The sequence below is a fragment of the Cyanistes caeruleus genome, chromosome 5, assembly GCF_971803275.1.
Source record: "Cyanistes caeruleus chromosome 5, bCyaCae1.hap1.1, whole genome shotgun sequence".
Taxonomy (NCBI): domain Eukaryota; kingdom Metazoa; phylum Chordata; class Aves; order Passeriformes; family Paridae; genus Cyanistes; species Cyanistes caeruleus.
The window spans coordinates 59,139,087-59,163,284 of NC_141705.1; the positions used below are offsets into that span (position 1 = coordinate 59,139,087).

Here is a 24,198-nt window from a genome sequence, read left to right on the forward strand (position 1 = left end):
TTACATTTACATTACATCACAGCTTACTCCCTTTGCCTTTTTGGTAACCAGAACAATTGCTGGCATGCATGGAGAAGACAGGATTTGGTGCTTTGCAAAAGCAGATGTTGGTTCCTGTAAGTACCTGAGGAGGTCTGTGTACTTGGAACCGGGATTCCATGCACACACACACGGCTGGCTGGAAAAATCTCCTCTGCATTAATACAAGCCCCATTTGCTGCTGATTCAAGTCACTGACTCCATCCAATTCACAGTGGAATGTCTGGGACAAAGTGGTGTTTAACTTGGGTGCCTGCGGATATGTGTGCATGTTGGATACACTATTCAGCAAATAGTAAGCAACATTGAGAAACATTTTTTTGGATATTTTTTTGGAGAAAAAAGTAGTGATTGATGGGGTGACAGAATATTAACAGTGGACTTGGAATTTTGATATTACTACTCTTGTTTCTAGGCTTTCCATTTACCACCTCAAGCCAAGCTTTATTTAATTCATAGAATCTTAACCTTTGAAACAGACAAATGAGATAGCAGAATTTCTATATAAAACATTGATATAAAAGAAACAATGTATGTATGACTAAAAATGTCTATCACACCTTAACCAATACTATTATTCTTTCTTCAGTGCTTACCTAGAATATAAACACCCAGGGATTTATTTAAAAGTAGGAAACATAATATTTTGCTATCTATAACTGTGCACTTCCTCAGCAGACTTTTGTATAAATGATTTGAAAAAAACGTGAGTATAGGTCACACAAATCACTGAGAAACCCAAAAGTGAATTTAGAAATTCCACATATAGAATGCTGTAAGAGTTCTAAAATATTTCTGGATATATATGTAAAATATGTATGCAATACAATTTTGTATATAGATTGAGCACACTGTATGTTATTAATGTGAATTATATTCATCTGTACAGACAATGGGTGCATTCAAATAAAAGCAAAGAACAAACATGAAACAGTATTTCCTTCTCTCTCTTTTTCAAGAATAAGTATACTTAAGAATACACTACAAGGTGAGGAAAAACTAAAAGTCCTTGAACAAAAGTATCAGTAACCTCATCTTCAATTCAAGCAGAGTTCAAGTGAAAAACTCTGTCTGCTATTGAGATTATGATTATTCAAATAACTGCTTCTTTGCAGCTCATGTGAAATTTGGCATACAAGCTTCAAAGTATTTTCTCTTCTAGGACAGATTAGATCTTTGAATGACCTAAAATCTAATCTTACATTTTTTACTTAGAGCAGCTTTCACATTGCAGTAGGATAAAGAAAAACATCTTAGGTTAATTACTATTTTTGCAGTTCACTAATTTGAAATATAGCCCCTTAAAAGAAGTTGTTCCTGTATAAAAGGATTTTTATCTGATTTAGCAAATTTATTCCAGGGAAGTATGAAACTGACTCCAAGAAGTCTCTCTGTTATAAGAACCATTTTGGAATCTCTATCTGTACTGATTTTTCCCCTAAAGGCTCAGATATGCTTGAGGGAGAAAAAGAAGAAAGAAGGTCATTGGTAGACAAATTATACAAATTAAAAATAGGAACAGTGTTGTGTTGTATGGTTCTGTAACATTTTATATATTCTCTTTATCTGCCTCTATTATTACTCTCCAAATGAGTATAGCTCAAATCAATAGTTATAAAATTACATTCCTTGAATATAAAGCTAAACCAAATTAGAATTGATTCCATTCTCTTTTCAAAAAAATAAAAAAAAGGTATCATGCAGAGCTCTATATAGCCAGAATTCACAGTATTGATTTTAGCTGTTATTGTTACAGTTGGTTTCTGAAGCCTGCAACAGGACAACTATCGAGACATGTCACATTTATTTGCAAGCAAATAAAAAAAAAAAAATTCCCAAATGAAAAAAGCTTAGGGAAAAAAAAAGAAAAAAGAAAAAAGAAAAAAAAAAGAACTGTGGAGCTGTGCACTGACAATGATACACTATCAGCTTACTCAGAGAAGTTACAGTGGGAATACACACATTGAATTATACATTACACGAATGCACTGATTTATTGTGGTAATAACATCCACCTCATTAAAAGATTCTGCTTTGCTGCAGTTGGAGGGCTACATATTGTTTACTGCTATAAATTAATGGCAGTGCACAGAAGACTGTAGAGCCCTTCTAACAATAGATCTGTAATGACAGTGCTCTATATCACAGCTTCCCCAGCAGCTTCATAATAAAATGGAGACAATGTATTGGGCTAATACATTCTAACAGGCAGGCCCATATTTTTCTGACAACTGCTTCTAAGGATGAGGTGATTCTACTGTGTTACACTGCACTGGGCACAGTTAACTACAGAATAAAGGAAAAAAAGAGAAGAAATTAATTGAAATTTCTCAGTTATTTCATATTGCAAAATTAACAGGGAATCGTGATTACATACTGTATTCCCTCCCCTGTGGGTAAATGCCGAGGGAAAAAGAAGAGCTCTGAAATAAGCTGTGCTAGACGTAGCTTGAGACCACAGATTTGCACTGCACAACACGGTTTCTCTATAGCTATAGACCTCTAAGGAAGAATGAGCTGAAAAGCTTTCATATCCTGAAATTCCTGAACATATTTTATTTGCAGCACCTCTTTTCCCAGAGGAAAATCAGATATTAGTTCACCAATAAAAAATGTTTATTTAGATGGAGAGGGAAAAATGAAAAGTAGAGAGAGAAAAATTCCAATGAGCTAAAACAATGGATGAAGTTGCAGGAGTAAAAATGAAGAAAAAGCCAGTTACAGCTGCAAAGTTTTCAAATCATATTGAAAAATGAATGATGTGTATGGTTTCCAAGTCATTATTAATTCAAAAGAGGATCCAAACTGGGACAGGAATTGGGCTAAGGTAGTTTTTGTTTTCACTTTTTGTAAGGCATGGTCATCTGTTTTTTGGCCTGAACTGGTTGTTGTAACAACATGTGCTATGATTATAAAACTTAAAAGCCATTCTTAAAAAAACAAGAACAAAACAACTCATTTGATATTATTTTTTCAAGTACTCTCAAATATAGGAATACCACAAAATAAATAATTTCACATCTTTACTAAGAACTGATTATGGTAAATCTCAGTTTTTGGACCAAGCTTGCTTGCTTCCTTTGAAACATAACAAAGAAAAATGGTTTGCTGAAAAATAACTGAGAAAACACACTGACTCTTAATCATCTATTCCTTTCAAATATGCCCAGACACTGTGGTGTACAATTTTATTTGTTATTTCTCCCTCCTGCACTGTGTCAGACATTGGAACACTGACCCACCTTGCCTCTGCATCCACAAGAGGCCCTGTTGCACCCAACAGAAGACAGCAGAATGTTCACTGCTCCTCTACTGGAGAGAGGCACAATCTCTCCTGAACTCTGCCACTCATGGTCAAGAATATATAAATTTTGGAAAATTGCTAATGATTTTAAAGAAACAGATTGAAATTTTGTAAAGAAAGAATTCTAATATGACTATTTATACTTCTGCATTTAAGAAGAATTGTTTTTTATTCCTATCTAATGTGTTTTCATATTTTAAATGATGTTACTCCAAATATTTCACAACTTCACTATGAAAAAAAAGGAAAGAAATTTAAAAAATAAAATTAAGTAAAAATAAAAATATTTAAAAAGAGGGGGGAAAAAGATGCTTTTCCTTTTTATTTCTTACACTGTTTTCTTACCCACATACAACCAGGTATTTGTATTCCTGTGAATACAATTTTATGTATTACTGAATCATGTTTGGTAGCATTCTTGCCAAACATGTTTGCTTCCCATACATCTTATTTTTGAGATGATCTGGTTTTCATTACTGATGTTTTTCATATTGGGCCTAAAGGACCAGGGGGACCTTTAGGTCATATCATCTAGCCTTGAGCTTTTGTGACAAGAGGTCAAATGCCTTTGCATTACATGATTTGGAGTCCAACTATTTATACTTGATTACAACACAAGCTGTATTTTTTCTTCTGATAATTCTTAGCCTCATACTAAAAAACATATGTATTTTAGTTTGATTGTGAATTTACTGGTGTGTAATCAAAGAGATCTTACTAAGCTTCTCTCTGACATATCTCAGAGTCTCTACTTATCCAGTATATTCTGAATTTAAAGATACTTAAAGACTATAATTAGACTTTTTAATAAACATAATAAGTGGAGTTCTTCAGGTCTTCCATTTTAAGGCATTTCTTCCACCCTTAAGATTTCTCTGCCTGCCCACTTATCAATGTACTCTATCATTCAGGAAACTGAAATGTGTTCAGTGTTTCAGTGTTGGTTTTCTCCATAAACATGCCAATTGCTGGAAACTCTCCTGCACTCAAACCTTGTTTAGTTACTTTAGGTATCACCAATACAAAATTGACTGAACTAGCCAATACTTGGACTAGTAGTCCAGGATGTAGGATATCCTGATCACTGAGTAACACTTATTTTTCCCAAACAGAGATACAATGACAAGATGCAAGGATTTAACTAAACCCAAACTTTATTCTCTTAGGTCAGCTGGGAAACATCTGGGAATAAACTCGTATATCATTATTCTCTCATATGTCATTTTTGGGCTTGAGAACAGCCAAAAAATGCTATTCCCCCCTTTCAGCCTTCTCTCACTCACTACTAGGCCCCACCATTCTTCCTCTCAGACAACTGACTATGGTTTTCTTAAAAATTAGGTCCCATCTTCTTTAGAGGGCATCTTACCTTTAAGGCATATCTAACTCAAATTCATTAAAGAACCATATCCCAAAGAAAAAAACAATAAACACAATTATCTGCTGAGCTGTTTGAGCTGCCCTCATTGATCAACCAAAGTGTCCTTTAGCTGTAAGATTTAAAAAATGGAAACAATTTATCAAGGAGAAAAACAGTCCCTACCAATTCATTCGCAAAAAAAATCTGCTGGTTTCACAGCAGATGCCCCCCAAAACCTACATCAAAGACTAGGCTAGGATGGGGATATATGAATTTGGATAAATCAAAATTTATTTGAAGCCAAAGGGATAAACTTGACAGAACCTTTTTATTCTTCCCCTTTATAGTAAGCATTTCAGTGATACACAATAATTCTGAACTGATAGGCTATTTTTTGTTATTAATAGTGAATCGTATTTTAGTCACTTAAGCACACAAGCAGCTACTTGAATTTCATGTGCTTTCATAGTGAAATAAGGAATTCCCTAGTTGAACACTTCTTGTATTGCAGTTTTTTGAAACTGCAATAATTACGAATATTAGTGAGTGTACTCTACCTATTTTGATATAAACACATCACCACATTCTGTTTTAAAATCTTTTAAATACTCCAATTTCTAGTCTCATGAAACTGAGAATTCGATAAAGGGCTGCAGCATAAGCAAAAAAAGGTCATGTGCATGCAAATTAAAAGTCTTTGTCCATATGGTTTATATTTCAGATGTTTTTAAGAGCACACATATATATATAATACACAATAATGGTGCAAAAGACAGAAGATTCCCAAAGTTCACAGTTAAAAAAATATACATCATAAGCTAATGTTAAGCATAAAAATGAAAGAGAAAAAACTCCATTATGCAGATTAGTGATGTTTTAGCAATATGTCAGTGACAGGATATGCCTCAGGCCACCTAAAATCTTGGAGGAATTTGAATTTAAAAGAAAAACCTCCATTCACATTATCAACAATAGTATCAAATGATATTACACCACCTGTAGCAGACTGCAAAGCAATGCACTGCTGAACTGCAAATTAATTAAGCACACACAAATGAAGCACAGTAAGGTTTCAACACAAATGAATGTGCACACACTTTGTATCTGAGGTATTACGCCCTAATACTGCTGGGAAGCCAAGCTGAAGACAGTTGTTATGTGTTGTACATTTCCAAGAGGTCAGGGAGAAAGGAAGCTGGATGTCCCTGGGAATCATGAGGGAAATCCAACTGCTTGCAGGCAGTGAGGAGGGTATGGACTTACTTAGAAAAAAACCCTGCCAGCCAAAAGCAAACATTTGCATTCACTCTCCATGACTTAACCTGTCAAGTGAAAGAAAACTCTGTACCATTATTCACTTGCTTAAAAAACAAACTAACAAAAAATACTTCTGTGGATTTTGAGAAATGGGATTAAGTGAGAAGCCACACACACTTGAGTCATAGCAGGAGATGAAAACATTCTGTCTGCCTTCCTTTCACAGACCATGTTCCTCTGCCAGCACATCATACAAGCCACAGAAAACAGCTGACATTTTACCTAACACCAGATCCACATAAGACAATCAGAACTAAAAACATAATCCCTTTTGTTTGTACTAAGAGCACAAGACCCCAAGCCAAAAAGTAACACAAACTTGCATTTGCTGCAGATTTCTCTCAAGGCACACAAAATAAACATTGTTCTGTAATAAATGTAAGCACCAAACCTGAGAAATGGAGCAGCAGAAGGCTGCATAGGGGTGCTTGAGAATGTATAAAGAGCTTTTTATTGTAATCTGTACTGTTTCATAGAACTATTCCAATCAGATTATATCAATCCTGAATACAAATAGTCAGCTAAGAGCCCATCAATGTATCTTGTTTCACACATGCATTGCTTTGCTCCGAAGGTGAATTCATCCATCATCTCATTCCCTGTTTCACTGGATCTCCTGATTAGCCAGCCATCACCTTCAATACCATCAACAAATGAGCATTGTCAGAAAGTTTCATCAGCTCCCTTTTCACACTTTTTTTTTAGATTAGCATCTATGCTGAATAGAGTAACAAACTTTTGGAAACAAACCTTGTGTTTCTGATTCTGAGGCAGATCAGTGCTTCTGATCTGAAGCATCTGATTTCAATCAGAATCAGATTCTGATTGATTTTGTCAATCTTGGTCCTGTTTTCTCATGTTTGGGCTGAGTTGTTTATTCTTTCCTTATCTATATTACATATACACAGAGTACAAGGTGCTACATACACTGAGATAGAGGAGTGCAAAATGGAGAATGAAGAATCTCTCCAAGGTCTTCTATGTGTCTATTTATCCAATAATCAAATGCCAAGTTATTTCTTTTACTGACCCAATGACCTGACACCTGTGTGCTGCACTGCAGATTCTTTCATCCAATCACTCATTATTACCCAAAAACCCTTAGAAGATGATGAAGAAGGAAGAAGAAGGACAAGAAGGAGAAAGAGACAACACTCCTAAGTGTCCATCTTGGATTCACTAAAACTCCAAACTCTAATTTTTCACTCAGTGATTTAACAGAACTCTAACTTACACGCTCACATTATTAGTTTCTTTACTTAACTTTAAAAGCTGTCTCCATGGTTTTATGCTAAACTTAGGTGCTCTCTTGGGTGTCAGAGCCAGGCACCGCAGATAAGGGTCTACTTTCTGTGCCTCTGACCCGAACATGGCTGGATATGATACCTAAATTATTTTAATTAATCTTTTTTAATTATTCACCTCAAGCTTTTAGGATCACACAATTTTTTCTTTGTAATTTTTTTTGTATTGTTTTCCCTCATTTGATCTACATTTTTATCTGTTGATGTTTGAGTTTTGGAAAGATCAGCTGAATTGTGCCTCAAGGTCCACGACCTGAGAACTACCTTAAACTCCTCCTTAAACAAAGATTATCATTATTTTACCATTATCTCATTTTCTGACCACTATTTTTTAAACCTGGATTGTTGTTTGACCCCCAGAGGCCTCCTGCTCCTAGGAGTTTGACCAACTCAGTTTTAGACAGCTCTAGCTAGGTGAGAAATAATCCCGTATTCATTTCCCAAATGAGTGCAATTTTTAACTTGGCCACCATCATGCTTGTTCAGAAATCTGAGTTACACAGATGTGTGCTGTAGCATCCATAATCTGCTGAGTTCAAATGTGTGAATATAAAAAGGAAGAGAGACTGTAGCAAGAGAATAACTTTCACTTTACAGAAGACAGAAAACACACATTAAAAATGTCTGTGGCCCAGGACATGTGTGTGAAATTATTTTATTTTGATTTCTAGAAGATTTTATGACCAAACATGTACCACATGATTTCTTGTGATCATTTACAATGTCATGAACCTCCCTCAGCTCATTTCCAATTGGAAGATGACATATGTCCAGGGCGCCTAAAACTGAAACAAGAGCAAGATGGACAATAACAGCAGATACAAACTTAGAATATAATTTTGAACATCCGTGGTTAATTTTGAGTTACAGTTTTTCATGTATTTGGGATTTTCTACATTCCAAACTATCTTCCTCCTTGAGGCAAAGCAAGATTAAGATTAGGCTTATTACCAAAATGATTCTTTCTGACCCTGTAAATTTGGCTTTTGCCCTAATACCTAAATAAATTATTTTAAACATTTTAAAAGACTGCTTGAAGATAGCTAGAAACTGATATATGCATCTGATGTACAAATAGTATGCTTCTTGTGACTTCAGAAAGTAAGCCTCTGGTGGGAAGAGAACATGGAAGAGAAAGTAAGAATGGCAATGAGATTCATTCTATCAACCACTTGTAATATTCTTCATAATATTTAGAGGAGGAGGTATGACACAGAGAATAACCAACTAAAGACAAAAAAAAAACCCCAAAGGTGATGCTATAAAAGGATGGTTATAACACTGTCATAGAGCAACATAAATTACCAGATTTTTTTTTTTTTTTTTTTTTTTTTTAATCTATCTGCACTAAGAGTAGGATTTCAGAAAATATGTTTTGATGAAGCATCTCAGAGATGCATTTGGGTCAAGTTCCAGCCTCAGCAGGTCTCCACAGAAGTTGTGGAGACACAGACCACTATGGAAATCACATGTTTGTTGGAAAATACATGGAAATCACTTGTTTATTACAAAAAAGGTCCTGAGATAGATGCTGCATGAAACTCAAATCAACATATCAACTCAATCTCCATCCTTAAAGCGAAACAGGAAATTGACACTAAAATCCAAACAGCTGAGTGCCTTTAAGGACCATGTGTAAGTCAGCGTTAACCACCAACAGCTATTTAATTTAAACAAATCGGTCTTTCTCGTAGCTGTGCCCATCCCTGCGCTTTTCCCCCGAAAGTCTCGGGCTGTCCCTGTCCGTGGTGCTGAAGCCCAGGCGCCGAGGCTGGCGGACAATAGGCTGGCTCTGGGATGCTCCCTGACCCTGGTGCTGCAGACACGGGCTGGGGACAGAGGGACAGGGACAGAGAGCTGTGGCACATCGGCCACGGACCCATGGGGCCGTTTGCAGCTCTGTCTCCCAGTTTTGGCAAGTGTGCTTCCAGAAATGATACAACACATCGGCTCAGCTGTCAGAAAGGATAATTGACCCACTTGATCGCTCATGACAGCATCTGAGTGTCACTGGCATTCCAGAGTTTCACAAAATCACTTTTCCCCATTTAGAACTGGGAAAAAATTATACCATTAAGTCACAACTTTCAAGGGAATCTAGTAGACTACTCAACACTTTAGTTTGAACTGTTTCTAATTAAAAAACAGATTATCCAATCTAAACAAAGAGAGCCCATAATAGTCCTAAAGTTCTAGCACTGTCATGGGATGTGAACTTAATAATCTTACACAGCCTCCTTGAAAGACAATCTTTACAATTCTCTTCCCACTGTCCCTTTTCAGCTCTTTGTGTTTGCAAATAAACCAGATCAGGAAAAGAGTCTTCATTCTTCCAGCTAGAATTTTCTCTTTTATGGTTTTCTAAATGGAACCAACATAAGAAAGATTCTGCTCAGAATACTTCTTGTTTGTATGCCTCCCTTCTTCTAAAACTTTCTCCCAACATGGTTATGTCAAATGTTTTGGTCAACCTACATTTTAGGGAGGATGAGGTGCTCCTCTCCGCCAAGAAGCAATGTGTGTTTCACAAGAAAATCATGAAAATGGAGAGGATCTGGTAAATATACTTTATCCTAAAAATAACAAAATCCGTAACAGAATATAAAATGAATAATGAAAAACGTGTTCTTTCCAGATATCACTGATATCCCTGGTATCATTCAGGCTGGTCTTAATACCTCTAACACTTTCCTTGAGATACCCAAAATTCTAGAAAATTTAATGGACCTTCTCATAAGTACCATGGATCTCAATACAAATTTTGAAGTATTTTATTTCCTGTAATGTCCTGTTTCAAGCAGGGATTCATATGAAGCATCCTGAAAGAAAAAATATTTGTACCTTCCTTCTGAGGTTATCCTGTCTGACTTTGGAATACTTTTTAACTAAGTGGCATCTTTTGTCACAGATACAGATGACAAATTTCCTACCTGAAACACCAATTACAAGGCAGCCAGGACAGGTGCTGAGCCCAGCAGTGCCAAGCCTCAAAAGTTTTAGCACCTAAATTCCAGATGTAATTGCCTGTCAAAATAAGGCACAGCCATTGCACCCACTCTTATTATTTCTCACACTGTTTCTCTCATCCTCCTTTAATGTCCAATTTTTGAACACACTTCATGCTTAGAAGGACAATGAGTCCTGGTGAGTTCATCAGTTTTAAGTGCACTCCTTTTGTGTGTATTCAGCACGAGCTGAATAAAATGTAATTTACATTTCCTACATGAAAGCACTTGATTCACAGCATATCTGTACAGATTTTAATGCCTCTCTAGACAAAAAGATTTCTTTTAAAAATTTGCAAAACTGTAATAGATTCACATCAAAACATTTTTAGTTTCTATCTCTTTGCCAGGAGGAAAATAACTAAGCAAATTCAATGTCTATCCCAATCTGCTTCCACACGAGGGAAAACACGGAGCACAAGTTTTACATGCAGTGCATTTGTGCTCCTGAAATGGGCACCCTGCAACAAAATTCAGGCTGGCATGCTGAAGAACACCCAACAGCAAAGTTGACATCAGAACAACAAAGCTTCTTTAATTTTTCATAGTAAAAAAATCTATTACTTCTCTTCTGTCAAGGTGTGTTTTTATTAGTGGCTCCCACATACCAATTAAACACCTCACTTCACTGAAGGTGAGATCTATTTGTCGCTTTTGTACACTTGACTGGAAAAGAAGTCAATACATAACAGCCCCTATAAAATTGATGATGATTTAGCAAATATTGCATAGAATAGATAAAGATGTGAATAAAAATATTATTATGTACACATGTAGCTATAGTGCAGAGAAAAGAAGATTTAAGAGAGCATAAATTTCTTCTCCCAGTAGTGTCAGTTTATGATCTTACACAAATGTTGTGCCTTATGAGAGGAAAATTATGAACAGCTCCTTGCATATAGCAAGATCTTGTAACAAACTTTTGAAAGTATAAAATCATGCTTCCATATCTCAGTATTTGCCACGTATTCTTACTTCTGTTTTCTTTCCTTACCCAAGCTCCGAAATACAATGCAATTTATTGCTTTGACTGAATAAGGAAAAGAATGTTCTTATGAATAACATAAGTAATGCAGAAAAAGCCCCACGTTCTGGTGGGAAACTGTGCCTGTTGTGTAAATAAAATATATACCTCTATAAATACAGTATGTAGTACTCATTCCAAACCATAGTCACCTCTTAAAGAACAAACACTTGAGTCAAAGCAGGGTAAGAGACTGGCAGTGCACTCCTGGCATTTGTCAGGAGCCTTCGTCAGGCTGACAGCAATATTAACCACAATCCATTTCAGTTGCTTTGGTTTATCATTGTGTGACTGATGTTCAAAACAGTGCCCTAAGAAGCTGCTTAAATAAAGTGTTAGTTTAACCTACACTCTGCAGCTCTTTAAATCTGTACTAACTGTGGACTCCTAGCTGACACATTAAAAAAACTGTTACTTAGATTTGACACTTCAGTTACAATTTCTAAATAATTTTTAAAAAGGAAATTCTCATTGTCTTAGGCACCAAAAAAAAAGTAAAGATATTGACTTGACTTCCTTTCTGCCAGATCAAAATCAAAGTTTCCATTTTTTTACACAATGGGAGCAGTAAACTGTGATGACTTTCTGGGCATCCAGAAGGAAAGAAGAAATGACTGACAAAACCATGTAGATATTTAAATGAAATATCTTTAAATATTTTTACAAGCTTTAGCAGTGCAAAAGCATAGACATGCTACAATACATAATTAGCACATATTTGGAAGCATTACCCCCCCAAGATAATAGTGCTACAATGAAAATATCACAATATACATGACATCCACAAATTTTCATAGCAGAATATTAGCAAGGTCTTCCAGATACTTGTCACAAATTCATCCTCTGACACAAAGCTTAACATTTAAGCTACTTGGAGCTGATACTGCTAGAAATGCCCAAACAGTAACAAAAACTTGAACTGCTTTATTTGAAACAGGTATGACATAAAGACTCTCATGTGTATGTATATATATATAGTATATATGCAATAACTATGTGCTGTTTAAAGGTCCCAGATTTCCAGCAAATGCTTGAGAAGGTTGAATATAGCCAGAGATGCAATCTCAAAGTAATGTCCTCCCTCAGCACCAGCAATGGAAAGATTCCCTCAGAACTGAAAGCACACTTAGCAATCCTCCTCAAAGACTGCTTTCATGAACAGAGAAACCATATAACCAGTCAATGTTAATAAAAAACCACATAGAGATAGAGCAGGTTTACTATCCAATCTCTCAAATGGAGGTAAGTGCAGTACCTGACTTAAAATGAGGGAAGAATGTTCTGTTTCAGGCAGGAAGAAAGACCAGGACTACAGTGCTGATTGAACTGACTTTTTACAAATGAAAATACAATTAAAAGCAGACCCCTCAGAAGTACAGCACCTAGAGAATCCTTTTCCATGTCTCCAGTTATTTCAGCAATTACATGATCTATGTAGAAGCATCACTTAGAAATAAGTTAATGGAAAATGAGGTTGCAAAAACCATGTCATCACCAAGGAATTTTTTAATGATTAGTACGTTTAATTTATGTACTAACTCAAGGTACCCAGAGCTGATGTTACTTTTAAGTTTTCAATGCTGATTTAAGTGCAATTCACAAGAGTACTCTAGCTTGGTCATAGATGCTTCTGGCTGTAAACTACCTTCAGATACTTTCTGGCCAGGGGATTATTAAATAGCATTTATTGAATTCCACAAGAAAAAAATATTTTAAAATAAATAAATGTTTACCTTTTAAAGATTCGTTAAAATATAAAATATGTGCACGTTTACACATGAACGTGGATCTGTCTCAGGCAGACATTCTCTGAGACCTTAGAGTTAATGACTTATTCACATTAAATAACACTATTAGGAAAAGTTATAACAATAGTACTTCAGAATCTCTGCTTTGGCTTTAAATATGTACATATACACATTCAAAAGGCATGGTACAGTCTTCAAATATATACATACACACATATATTCAAATATGTATACAAATAGATATATGTGTATATATATGTGTGTGTTTATTTGTCTATATATTTGCTGACTATACAGTACGTTTTTTAAGATTAAAATACTAAATCAGTAATTAATCTTTTTAACACACCTATGTTTAGGTGCAGTTTAATCAACTGCAAACTGAAAGCAGAAACTTCTAAAGCTTCCATATGTCCACAGGGATGTTTTTAGTAGCAAATTACCGATTTATATGAGACTTTTAAAAAACAAAAAAGCTATCATTAAAATACTCTCCTTACCTTTTCTACTAATTAGCTATATTGCTAATATATTGCTCCATGCCAATCATTTCCCATAAAAGTCACCTTTTAGAAAAAGATCCTGCTTGCTGATCAGTGCACCCAGTCTTTGCAGAGAAAATAAGAGATACTCCTAATTTGAAAAATGAAATAGTCCTTTCTGGAAGAGTATTGCAAGAGAATAATCACATTCCATAAACAGGCTGTATATCGAATCTGCAAGTGGTGGGGGGACTGCTGAAAAAACCCACAAGGCTACTCTGCCAGAAAGGAATTGTTTGGAAAAGTTGTTCAAACCTGCCAATGTCTGTCTGAAAAAGGACAGCTGAATTAATCCAGCATACCAGAAAGGCTACATAGTGGAAGTAATAAAATAAAGTTTCTACTCATTGGAATATGGGCAGTGATTTAAAAGTACCTAAAACAAAATAGTATCGCAAGGTTTGCTACTACAAAAAGCACAATTCTCATCAGAAAAAACAAACAGAAAAAGGCTAATTTTTAATCTTTAACAAACTCAGCATTTCTAACTTCATTAAAATTTGAAATGAAATGTCTATGTCTATGTTCCAACTAGGAACACCTTCCAACAACAATTATTAGGTTGATACAATCAGAAACAATAAGAATGCATTAATTTTTACACAATCTGATTCCTACAATCAGTACACACATGAAGAAATTAAACACTGTTAATGGTTGTGCAGGTAACATTAATGTATTAAACATAGCAGAAAATGCTTACAAGACTGCAAACTGCTATGATAAAAATATAAAGGTATATTTGATGACAAATACCTTTGACAAATCCCTGAAGTTGCTAGGAAGTGTGAGGTCCAATTCCTCTGACTCATAGTTGGTGATAACCCAAGGGAAGACAGGGTACTGATTCAAATCATTGTAAGTTCGACCTGACAAACGACAAAAAATCCCCCACTGTGAATAAGGAGTTATATTTAACCAAAATGTGTCTCTAAAGATACAACAATAGAACTTTATAAGCTGTTTGAAAGAACTGCAGTTTATATCAGATCTGTTATCATTTCAATATTATAATTTCTTTATTGAAATGATAATGGAAAAGTTGTCAATATGCTAGTATTTAATCTAAAACATTTCAGCCCATTTCACTTTAATTGTAAACTCTTTTGCATACAGTAAGTTTCACAGTTAATTTCACTCATTTCCTAAGCATTTATCCTTTCTTTGTTTACATCATCTTGTCTTCTGTCTCCTTAAGGTGAAACACTTGAAAAAATGGAGGGTCAATGATTTTTGTTGATACTAAAAAATAAAGCATTCTTTTTACATACTGTCTTAAATACAATATGTGAAAGAAGAATGAAGTAGCTCAGACATTTAGACTAAAGAATTTTTCAATTAATAACTGTTCTATCTAGAGAAAGGAAATCTAGAGGGAAATTCATCCTTGCCCATTGTCCATCTATGGATATGCCGACATTTACCATGACAGAAAATTTGGTCTGGATACAGGTTCATGTGTACATCTGCATGTATCTAAGATGGAAATAATACACTTCTTCCAGTAAAACCAAAATATTCAATCAGAATAAACATATACCATGCAGACATACACACCCCAAAGCCGGGTTTCTAAGTTAAAAATGCAGTTTTTACACTCATCCTGTCCCTTTTTGTTATATTGTTGCAGAGGCTCATTTATTCAAATCATCTTCAATCAGCGTGTTCTTGAGATTTTGTTCAGCTTGCTCTTAGAAGTCTCCAAAGAGAGGCTTTAACCTCTCCCCCAGGAATATTATTTTACAATCCAGCCTGTAAGGTTGTCAGAAAACATTTTCTAAACTTCCACCAAAGCTTTTCTTCTTCTGGTTTTCTAATACCACTCCATTGGTAATGGAGTAACCAAACTATTTTTCCATGCTGGTTTGCAAAATTTTGAAATGGTAGAGTCAGTCTTTCCCTAATCACTTGGCTGTATTGCACATTCTCCCTTATTGAGGATTAAGGTTACTTACATGACAGTGGGATAACTATCTTTCTTTTAACTCCCTATCACGGGCAACTCAACTTTCCCTCTTTCCATAATGTTATCTTTTTGCTTCTTTTAACCTCAAACACCAAGCAGATAAGAATTCAATTTATTATTTCAGTAATATATTAAAGCTGAAAAGGGTCATTCATTAGAGCCACAGGAAACAGTGTCATGATGTGCCTCATTCAGCTGGAGCAGTAACGAGGCAAGCAGATCGACCCTTACTTTTAAAAATCTGCCAGCATCTTGGCACCTCTGACTTGATGACTGATTACAGAAAACACCAAAACTGACCATTTGTATAAAATGCAATTAGTGCAAGCACAGGCATTTGTTATATCAATCGTGTTAGCAAGAGCCAAGCCTGAAAGGGAATTAACAGACCTTTCACCACTGTCAATACCACAGAAAACAGCTGAAAATTGAGAAATTTTCTAAATTGCTCAGAGGACAGAATAAGTTGGAAAATAAAAGGGATGTCATGAGACCCAACAGTCAGCCTCCACTTAGTAAACTGAAGCCCAGCTGGTTAGAAGCTGATGGGGTAAGATGGGTTAAACAAAATACAGCTTAGTATTTACAGAATGAGTGGTTAGGACAAAAATAAGTGGACACAAATTAGGGTTGGGTTTGGATTAAGGGTGTCTTAGAATAGCAGCACTGGGAATCCAGGCATTGCACCTTTTTTTGAGACCAACCATGCATCCTGTAACAGTGGTATTTATTGAGTAAATAAATCTCCTGCTCCCTGGCTGAGATTTCCCAGCCCTGCAGAGAACTTATTGCATCTATGATATTTAGGGAGGATAAGACTTATGAAAATTACAACTTAGAATACTGAAGATAAATAAGTTCCTATGTTTGAGGCTTTCCTAAATAATTGACAATCTATATAGTTCCTATCCCCCCAAAACAGTCATGATATTCTGATTTTAAGTGCAGCTCAGTACAGCGTTATTAATACCTCTCTAGTCTTACATAACTATAAATACAATTACAAAAAAAGGAAATTTAAAACGATTTTTGTGAAGTTCTTCAGGACAAAATCATACATTGAAAAAATTACTCATTAAAAGAGCAAAATCTAGTTGTGCCCTATGACTGTTGAGACTGTGCCATGATTAATTCCTTTTCTGTGTAATTACAGTAATTTGGATGTACAGTAATTAGCAATACCTGCTATAGTGTTTAGAAACATCAAGTATTCAAAGTTGGAAATCTCTCGGTGTTGCCACCGCTGAGTCATATTGGAAGCTTTGAAGATCTGTCGTGGACTAGCCAAAGAAATGCGTCTGAAACCAAAAGAAAATTGGGAAAAAAATAATGAGAAACCTGTGTGGGTCTTCCTTTTTTACATACCTGATTTTTAGTGGCAGTAGTACACATTCTTTCTACCAGGTCTATGCTAGATTTCTCTTGAGATCAAAATGCCACTTGGATACTTGAAGTTCATTTTTAAAGTTTTATAATCTAATAAGAATAAAAAAATTAAAGCATCTGACAGCTGGATATGTCAAGATTTGAAAAATTTCCAACAGAAACCTTTACAGCTGTGCAAATTCAGCTGCTCCATGATGGCTTGATGTATTACAGAAATATGTTACTGGAGATTTAGAGAGCTGGAATATCATTAAATAAGAAAATTACTTTTAGATTTCATGTACTTTTAGATTTCATGTAAGAATAAAGTTATCTTTAAGGAGAGGTTTTTTAAATCCCTCAAGAACAAAGGAAAACAATGATAAGATGATAGAATTTCATTATGAAGTCCATCCTCTTGAGATTTAAATTCTGGGCAGTGTTGAAGAGTTAGTCATAAATAACTCAAACTTTCAGAATTTGATGCCAGATTTCCTAATGTTTATGAAAGAAGACTGTAGAGTCAGTCCTTGGAGTGATAAATTAAACAGAGAAGAGTTTATCATAAAATTCCCAAGACTGTTTTGTTCATAACAAAAACATCTGCAAATACCAAACCCACATCACTTAAAGAGGAAGAAAAGAAATCTATAAGTAGTCTTAGCTAACAAAGCTTTACAGGTATTGGTAAACAATTCAAGGAAACTGTAACTTTTTTTTAACAAGCCCCATTATGTTGCAAACAAATTAATTCATACAAATGGATGTGAAATCTTGAGCAAATGTGTCTTCAACGTACATTTAAAATTTTTCACACAGAATTTGTTTCTGTAAATAGAAATCCTGATATTCTTATGCAGTGGCTATAATTGCAATCCAAGAGATTTTTTTATTCTGGACTCATAAAAAAGCAACAAATAATATCAGAAAACATCCTGAACTATTTTAATCCCATTTCTATGTACAGGAATCTATTAAAAATAAAAAATTGAAAGTAACAACAAAAAAGATACTCCCTAAGGGTTTCCTGCTGCATGTTATATAAACCAGCAGGTGTAAATGCTTCATACTGTGTAAGCTTGTTTGATTAAAAAAACCCAATAAAACTCTTAGAACTGACAGATAAAATAAACTCAAATTATGAAATACCTGGTCTGGGGTAGTCCAAAGATGGTACCAATACCAACCCGAGGTAGACAGTTAACCACTTTCTTCACTGTTGCTTGATCAGGGAAGTTGAACATGACACCCACTGTGAGTATGAGAGTTGAAATATAGCATGATTTTATACATTTTAGACTTGCTGAACCAACACAATGCAACCCTAAGCTCAAGTGTTCAACAGATCAGACAAGTTTCCTTCAGATCATTGTAGATTTGTTTGGTTTTTTTAATCTCCAGAACTCCTTTAATATATCACACTTTTATAATAGGAATTTCAACAGAAGTTGTCACTGTTGCACATCTTACAAGGTCTACATTTGTTTTCCTTTATGAATAGGAATTAAACTTATATGCACAGATTGACTGTCTAGAACTAATTAAAAAACATATGTATTAACTGGTTCATACATTTACTAATTTACTTTCTAGATATTTTCTAGTAGTAGTCTTCAAAATACTGTCTTCCTATTTCGTCTGAAACATGTGAATGACACTTATGAAACAGCAACCTAAAAATCTAAATAACAATCTAATTATGGTATCACTAGTGGCCATTTATGACTTCAGAGAGTACAAGTGTTTATGCATATGATTAATATTCTGTTGGACATTATCATTACCAGAAAAATGCTCTACATTTTAAATAAAGCATGACAGGCAGGGAAGTCACTGGTCTAATCCAGTAGTGAAATTATTTCATTCCATTGTTCTTGGTGTGTACAACTAACAATTATCTACCCTCCAAGGGGATAAAAAAATCCTTTATGCGTAACAGATCAGAGGTAGGACTGTCTTGAGCAGGACTCCTCAGAGAATGCCAAATAAACACGTGGATATAAATGAAAGTGAGGCATTGATAATTCACAGTTTTCATGTTTCATCATAATTTATCATTAAAAAAAAAACCTGGAAGGAGAAACTAAATTATAAAAAAATACTGACTTAAATACTGATACATTTAATCCAAGCCCTTCCTCTATCTACGCAAATCCATGTCAAAACAGACGTGACTAAACATCCAAACAGAATGCACGTGTCCCCACATCCACACTTGTCATTTCTTTAAATTCACTGTACCTCTATTTGCCATGAATATCTCCAGTGCTGTATTTTGCAAGAGGTAACGTCGGGAAAAGATAGATCGAATCTCTGAGAAGAGCCATTTTCCATGGAGTCCCTCTGTATATGCCAGAATCTAGGAGAAAGAGACAGAGAGAATGTTTTAAATATGTTAGCTGGACAGGTAATACCTTGCAAAAGAGAAACTCTTTGACCCAGAAACATGGATTCTACCAATTACCTCCAAAACCTGCAACAAAAGTAAAATGCGCTGAACTTCAAATCATCTTATGAATCTCTAATGCATTTTTGTACTCCTGAATTCAATTACTCATGTCAAATATTTTAAACATTTTTTTTCCTTTAAAGACACTTATCTATTTTTCATAACAGTTTCAGAGCTTCAAAAACATTATTAAATGTTCAGCACTTCAGCAAAGCATAAAACCCTATTCTGAGATGTATATCTAGTAGCACTACATCTATCTGCACTCCCTTCAGCGTTGTAATAACAGGCCTGTAACAAATAAGCAAGAAAAAAATGTCTTTAAAGAAAATAAAATGTTCCTTAGGTTTATCATTAAGGCAGCATTCACTAATTATGGAACTGTAAAAGGTTTGCTGTATAAGAGGTTAAGTATCATTTTGTCAGCTGAGGTTAAACACAAACCTGCAAATGAACTCAGCATAATCTCTCTATGGAGTAAGCGATTGTCAAAGTAACTTGTTACAATTCCTGTCATCCCATCTGACAGACACAGATGCTTAGTCTGCCTTCACAATTCAAACTAATCCCGTTTTCAGTCCTCAGCCACTTTGTTTCTTTGTTGCTTCACTTTCTCCTTTTCATTTCAAAGCTTAATCATGTAAGTGTTAAGGGACAGAGAGACTGGATACTTCTCTACCTCAGATTAACAAATTATAGGAGAAGGAAAATCTGAGATTTGTCAATTTTACCAAACACTTAATAGAAAAAATCCATCACAGAAAAGGAGACTCAGATGCAATCCTTATTAACATCACTCTTACCACAGTTTCACTTGAGCAATATATTGTGTATAAAAACAAAACAAGTGAAATTCAAGTCCTTAATATAACAAAGACTATTAATGAAACCAATAATTTGTTTACAGGTTTTTAACAAAGGAGGGTTTTGCCTCGCATGTAGCATATATTGACAAATAAAACCTGCATTTTTGTAGCACAGGGAGCAGATGCATTATAAAAGCACTACACAATACAGCACAAAATATTGCACCAGCTTTGTGAATTATAAGCAAACAAGACTGGCAAACCAAAAGCTGATAGCACAGATCAGAACATACAAAGCCTATCATCCCCCACACCTTCTTTCCTTTTACTTAATCCCTCATCTTCACCTCAATACAAGTGCCACAGTCAACTTCTCTCCCAGCAAACACACACACACGTACACACAGAAAGAGAAGGAAAAACTACATAATTATTCCAGTACAAAATTCTAGAAAAGTGATGAAAGGACCAGAGATTGTCAGTGGTTGCTAAACATTTCTGGAACTGGGGAACTAACAGACTTGGGTCACACTGACACTTCTCACAGCACACCCATAGCCCATCCACACTAATTGGCAGATTTGTATAATTCTGTGGTGCTGTTCAGAACCACTGCAGTTGGCTTTTGTCACACACATATAAATATCCTCTAAGAATACAACATCAAAAGAGCTTACAAAGGAGACAAAGTTGCAGTGCTCATGCACAGAAATCTCTTAGTACTTTTTGCTGCTATTCATCCACCATATGATCTTGAAACTGGAGCTTCTAATTGCAATGATTGATTTTTTTTAACACAGACAGCAATGTGGTAACCTCCAGTTTTCTGTAACAATAAAACACAACAGCCTGTTTCACCCCATCGGTCTGCGCATGGCAAATTCAAACTCTGTGTGGATGCTGTGAGCAAAACCAGCACAGTAAATAATTATTACTTTTACCCTGTGAAATGAGCATTTTCGGTGAGAGTGGGAATCCTGCACAAGCCCCAGACCTTGCTGTTTCCAACCTCCTCAAAACTGGAAGGAAAAGCACCAACTTGAAAAGAGCAGAGGTGGCTTGCATTGTGCACCTCGTAGAGCCGCGGTGAAGTTACTGAATTCAGTGAGAGAGGATTTACAGCAGGAACTGGGACTGCACCACAGAAACACCAGCAGCCACCTCTGCAACCATTATCTGAAGCACTCATTAACAAAACTGATCAGGAGACACAAGCAGCTGAGGCTGTGCTGAGCAAGGCCTTCATTCCGGGCTGGAGCAGGGTCTGCCTGCTTTGCGGCCTCACTTCAAAGTCTCTGGAGTTCAATTAAAACTGGATTAGGTGGGAGCAGACCTTCTTTGGGACACTGGGCTGTCTGAAACTCCGGGCGCACTGACAGCACCCTAGACAGAGGTCTAGCCTGCCAGTGAACCAGTTGCCATGGAAACTGCAGCACTGCCCCTGCTCCCACTCATCACTCCACCTAGAGCAGATGAAAGGTCCAGAGTACAAACACATTTCTTTCATGTGTATTGCTAAGTGTTCCTTATGAAAATCCAGTGCAATCTTTTATTCCATAGAAAGTATTATTAGAAACTCCTAGTTGTAGAAACTGGCTCATTCTTCAAATTTAATTCAGCATTTTTATTCTGGCAAACAAAAGTTTGAGGTTTTTGTTTGTTTTGTTGGGTTTTCTTAGATCACTTTTGACATCAGAATTACAACTTTCAAAAACTATTTTTGCATTTGCCTGTTTTCACCCGTAAGCCACACAATACAGAGGTCCACCTCAGAATTTAAGAACAACTATCTTCTTCATACTACTGTATAACATTCTGAAGTTAAAACCAACTCATTTCTGCCTTTTGTCGCTGCCACTTTTGGAACAAGTTGTGGAGCAGAGACTAATCAGAGACTAATTACAATCTAATTTAATCTGCAGAAATAGTACTGCCTTCCCCACGTGAGAAAGTATTTACAGAATTTCAGTTGATTTAACACATCAGATTGAAGTTCAATCTCTGCACATTTCATTTGTTTCAAAATACACAACACCCTACAGGAGAAAATACAATTTATACTATTTACCATTTCATTTAAACAAATACATAAACAAATGAGGCAATTGTAAAGTTGTACGGTTCCCAAAATCTCATCAGACAAACTGTTCTGTAATTAGACTTTGGCAATACCAGATGAACAGGAGTCATGACAACATTACTAAAAATACAAAACTACTTCTCCCTTTGCATAAAGTCCCTTCTTTTACTTCAAGTATTAGAAATGAAGGTCTGAACCAGTACTCAGTTGCTGTATTCATGCTGATGGCCCCAACACTGCACAGCTGCAGGAAACTCCCTAAGAAATTAGTGAGTAAAGAACAGCCAGCTTCAAATTCTACTTGGAGGAGATTCTGAAATCAGAGTTACATGAAAACTCAGGTAGCAAAGTGCTGACCACAAATTAAGGTCATACAGAATTAAGTGCTCACAATTTACAGTCACATATCAGCTAATTTCCCAACATTAAAATGCTCATTTACTTGGAAGCTATTCTGCCATTTTTACAGTTTTTAATACAATTGCCCCATTCTACCTTTTCTTCAAAACCCTCCTTGAATGTTTATCATAAACAATGTCTACTGTCAAAGACTTAATGCAATAGTTAAAAAAACTCCCCCATCACTACAGCTGCCTCCTGAATTAGAAAAGTAATATTTTACTGAAAACTAAATGAACATTTTGCTTTACTTGTTAAGCAAGCCAATCAACTTATTTCATTTTATTTTACAGAAAAGTACTATTGATCTTGAAAATGTGAATAGGCTAGAAGTAATTAAGTCTGAAAATGGATTATAGAACTGAAACAGTAATTGAATAATTATATTACTTTAATGTCAGCCAACTTAACTGCCATGAGTAAAATAAAAGCTAAATAGCTTATTTAAAAGGCTGATGCACATTTGTGTAATTTTAAACAAGTTATAATATAAGACAAAGAAGAAAAAAAAAAAACCCACTGAATAAAAATATAGAACATTTAATTTACATTCTAATTTGATTACAGTTGAGAGATAAAGTTTATAAATGCATTCTAGCAGTATTCCAGGTCATTTGGGGTCATTTTTACTCAGGAAGGCAAAATTACAGCACTCAGGGGCTACAAAGTCTGAAACTTGGTTCACAAGAAACCTGAATTTCTACCTTAACCTCAGCCTTGCAACCGAGGATCCTTGGATTCTACTGTCCAGGTACTATTTAGTTCCTGGCTGCAGGATTCACAGTGAAAGGGTCTTACTCTGCTCTTTGTTCAAATACAGCTAAGTACAACTGAATTAACAGGGAATTAGATCAGACTGTTAATAATCTTAAATATCAATGTGCTCTTCAATAAATCAGAGCTGCTTATCAGTTTGTTTTAGATTTCTCAGAGAGACAACAAATATGTTCTAAATCTCAGATATTTACAAATTTATTACACTGAAATCCACAGGCAATGAGCAGCAGCCTCCCAACCAGTGCCCTGTGTGAGCTTGCACAGTCTGTTACACAATCCTGTTCAGCATTTTCATGGGTGACAAACTCAATTAAACATATTCATTACTTTAATGTTCCACCAGACAGTTTTACCCAGCATAAAAAAATTAAATAAATAAATAAACACTCGGTGACCTTTGTATTGATCAGAGCAAAATGGCTTATGCCTGGGTGTGGGTGGTGAAGGGATTGGGGAGGGGGGTAGTAAAGGACTCTTATGTTTTCTCTTCCAATTACTGAAGGAGATGATAAAACCACAGCAAATGATGTATCAGCTCATTTTATCTTATCGCTTTGGGGCTAGGTGACAATGAAGTTCATATTTCACTGGTTCCCATTGAAGATTGTGAAAATTACTTGCCCTTATGACCTGAAATTTCACTGGAAGACAGAAATTTCTCTTCTGCAAAGTAATGCAATTTTTCAGATGTCAACCTTTAGCCCAGCTTTAAA

General features: G+C 35.5%; 1 protein-coding gene across 5 annotated transcripts in view; it reads right to left on the reverse strand.

Annotated features, from left to right (window-relative positions):
- The window catches only part of LRBA (LPS responsive beige-like anchor protein), a 367,479-nt gene that overhangs the window by 102,643 nt on the left and 240,638 nt on the right, over positions 1 to 24,198 (reverse strand). For all 5 annotated transcript variants that reach the window (XM_086889595.1, XM_086889593.1, XM_086889594.1 and 2 more), the window contains 4 exons: positions 19,216 to 19,333; positions 18,124 to 18,226; positions 16,792 to 16,907; positions 14,400 to 14,512 (listed from right to left, as the gene is read on the reverse strand). In XM_086889595.1, the coding sequence (XP_086745721.1) occupies positions 14,400 to 14,512; positions 16,792 to 16,907; positions 18,124 to 18,226; positions 19,216 to 19,333 (450 nt within the window). The remainder of the gene's footprint in view (positions 1 to 14,399; positions 14,513 to 16,791; positions 16,908 to 18,123; positions 18,227 to 19,215; positions 19,334 to 24,198) is intronic.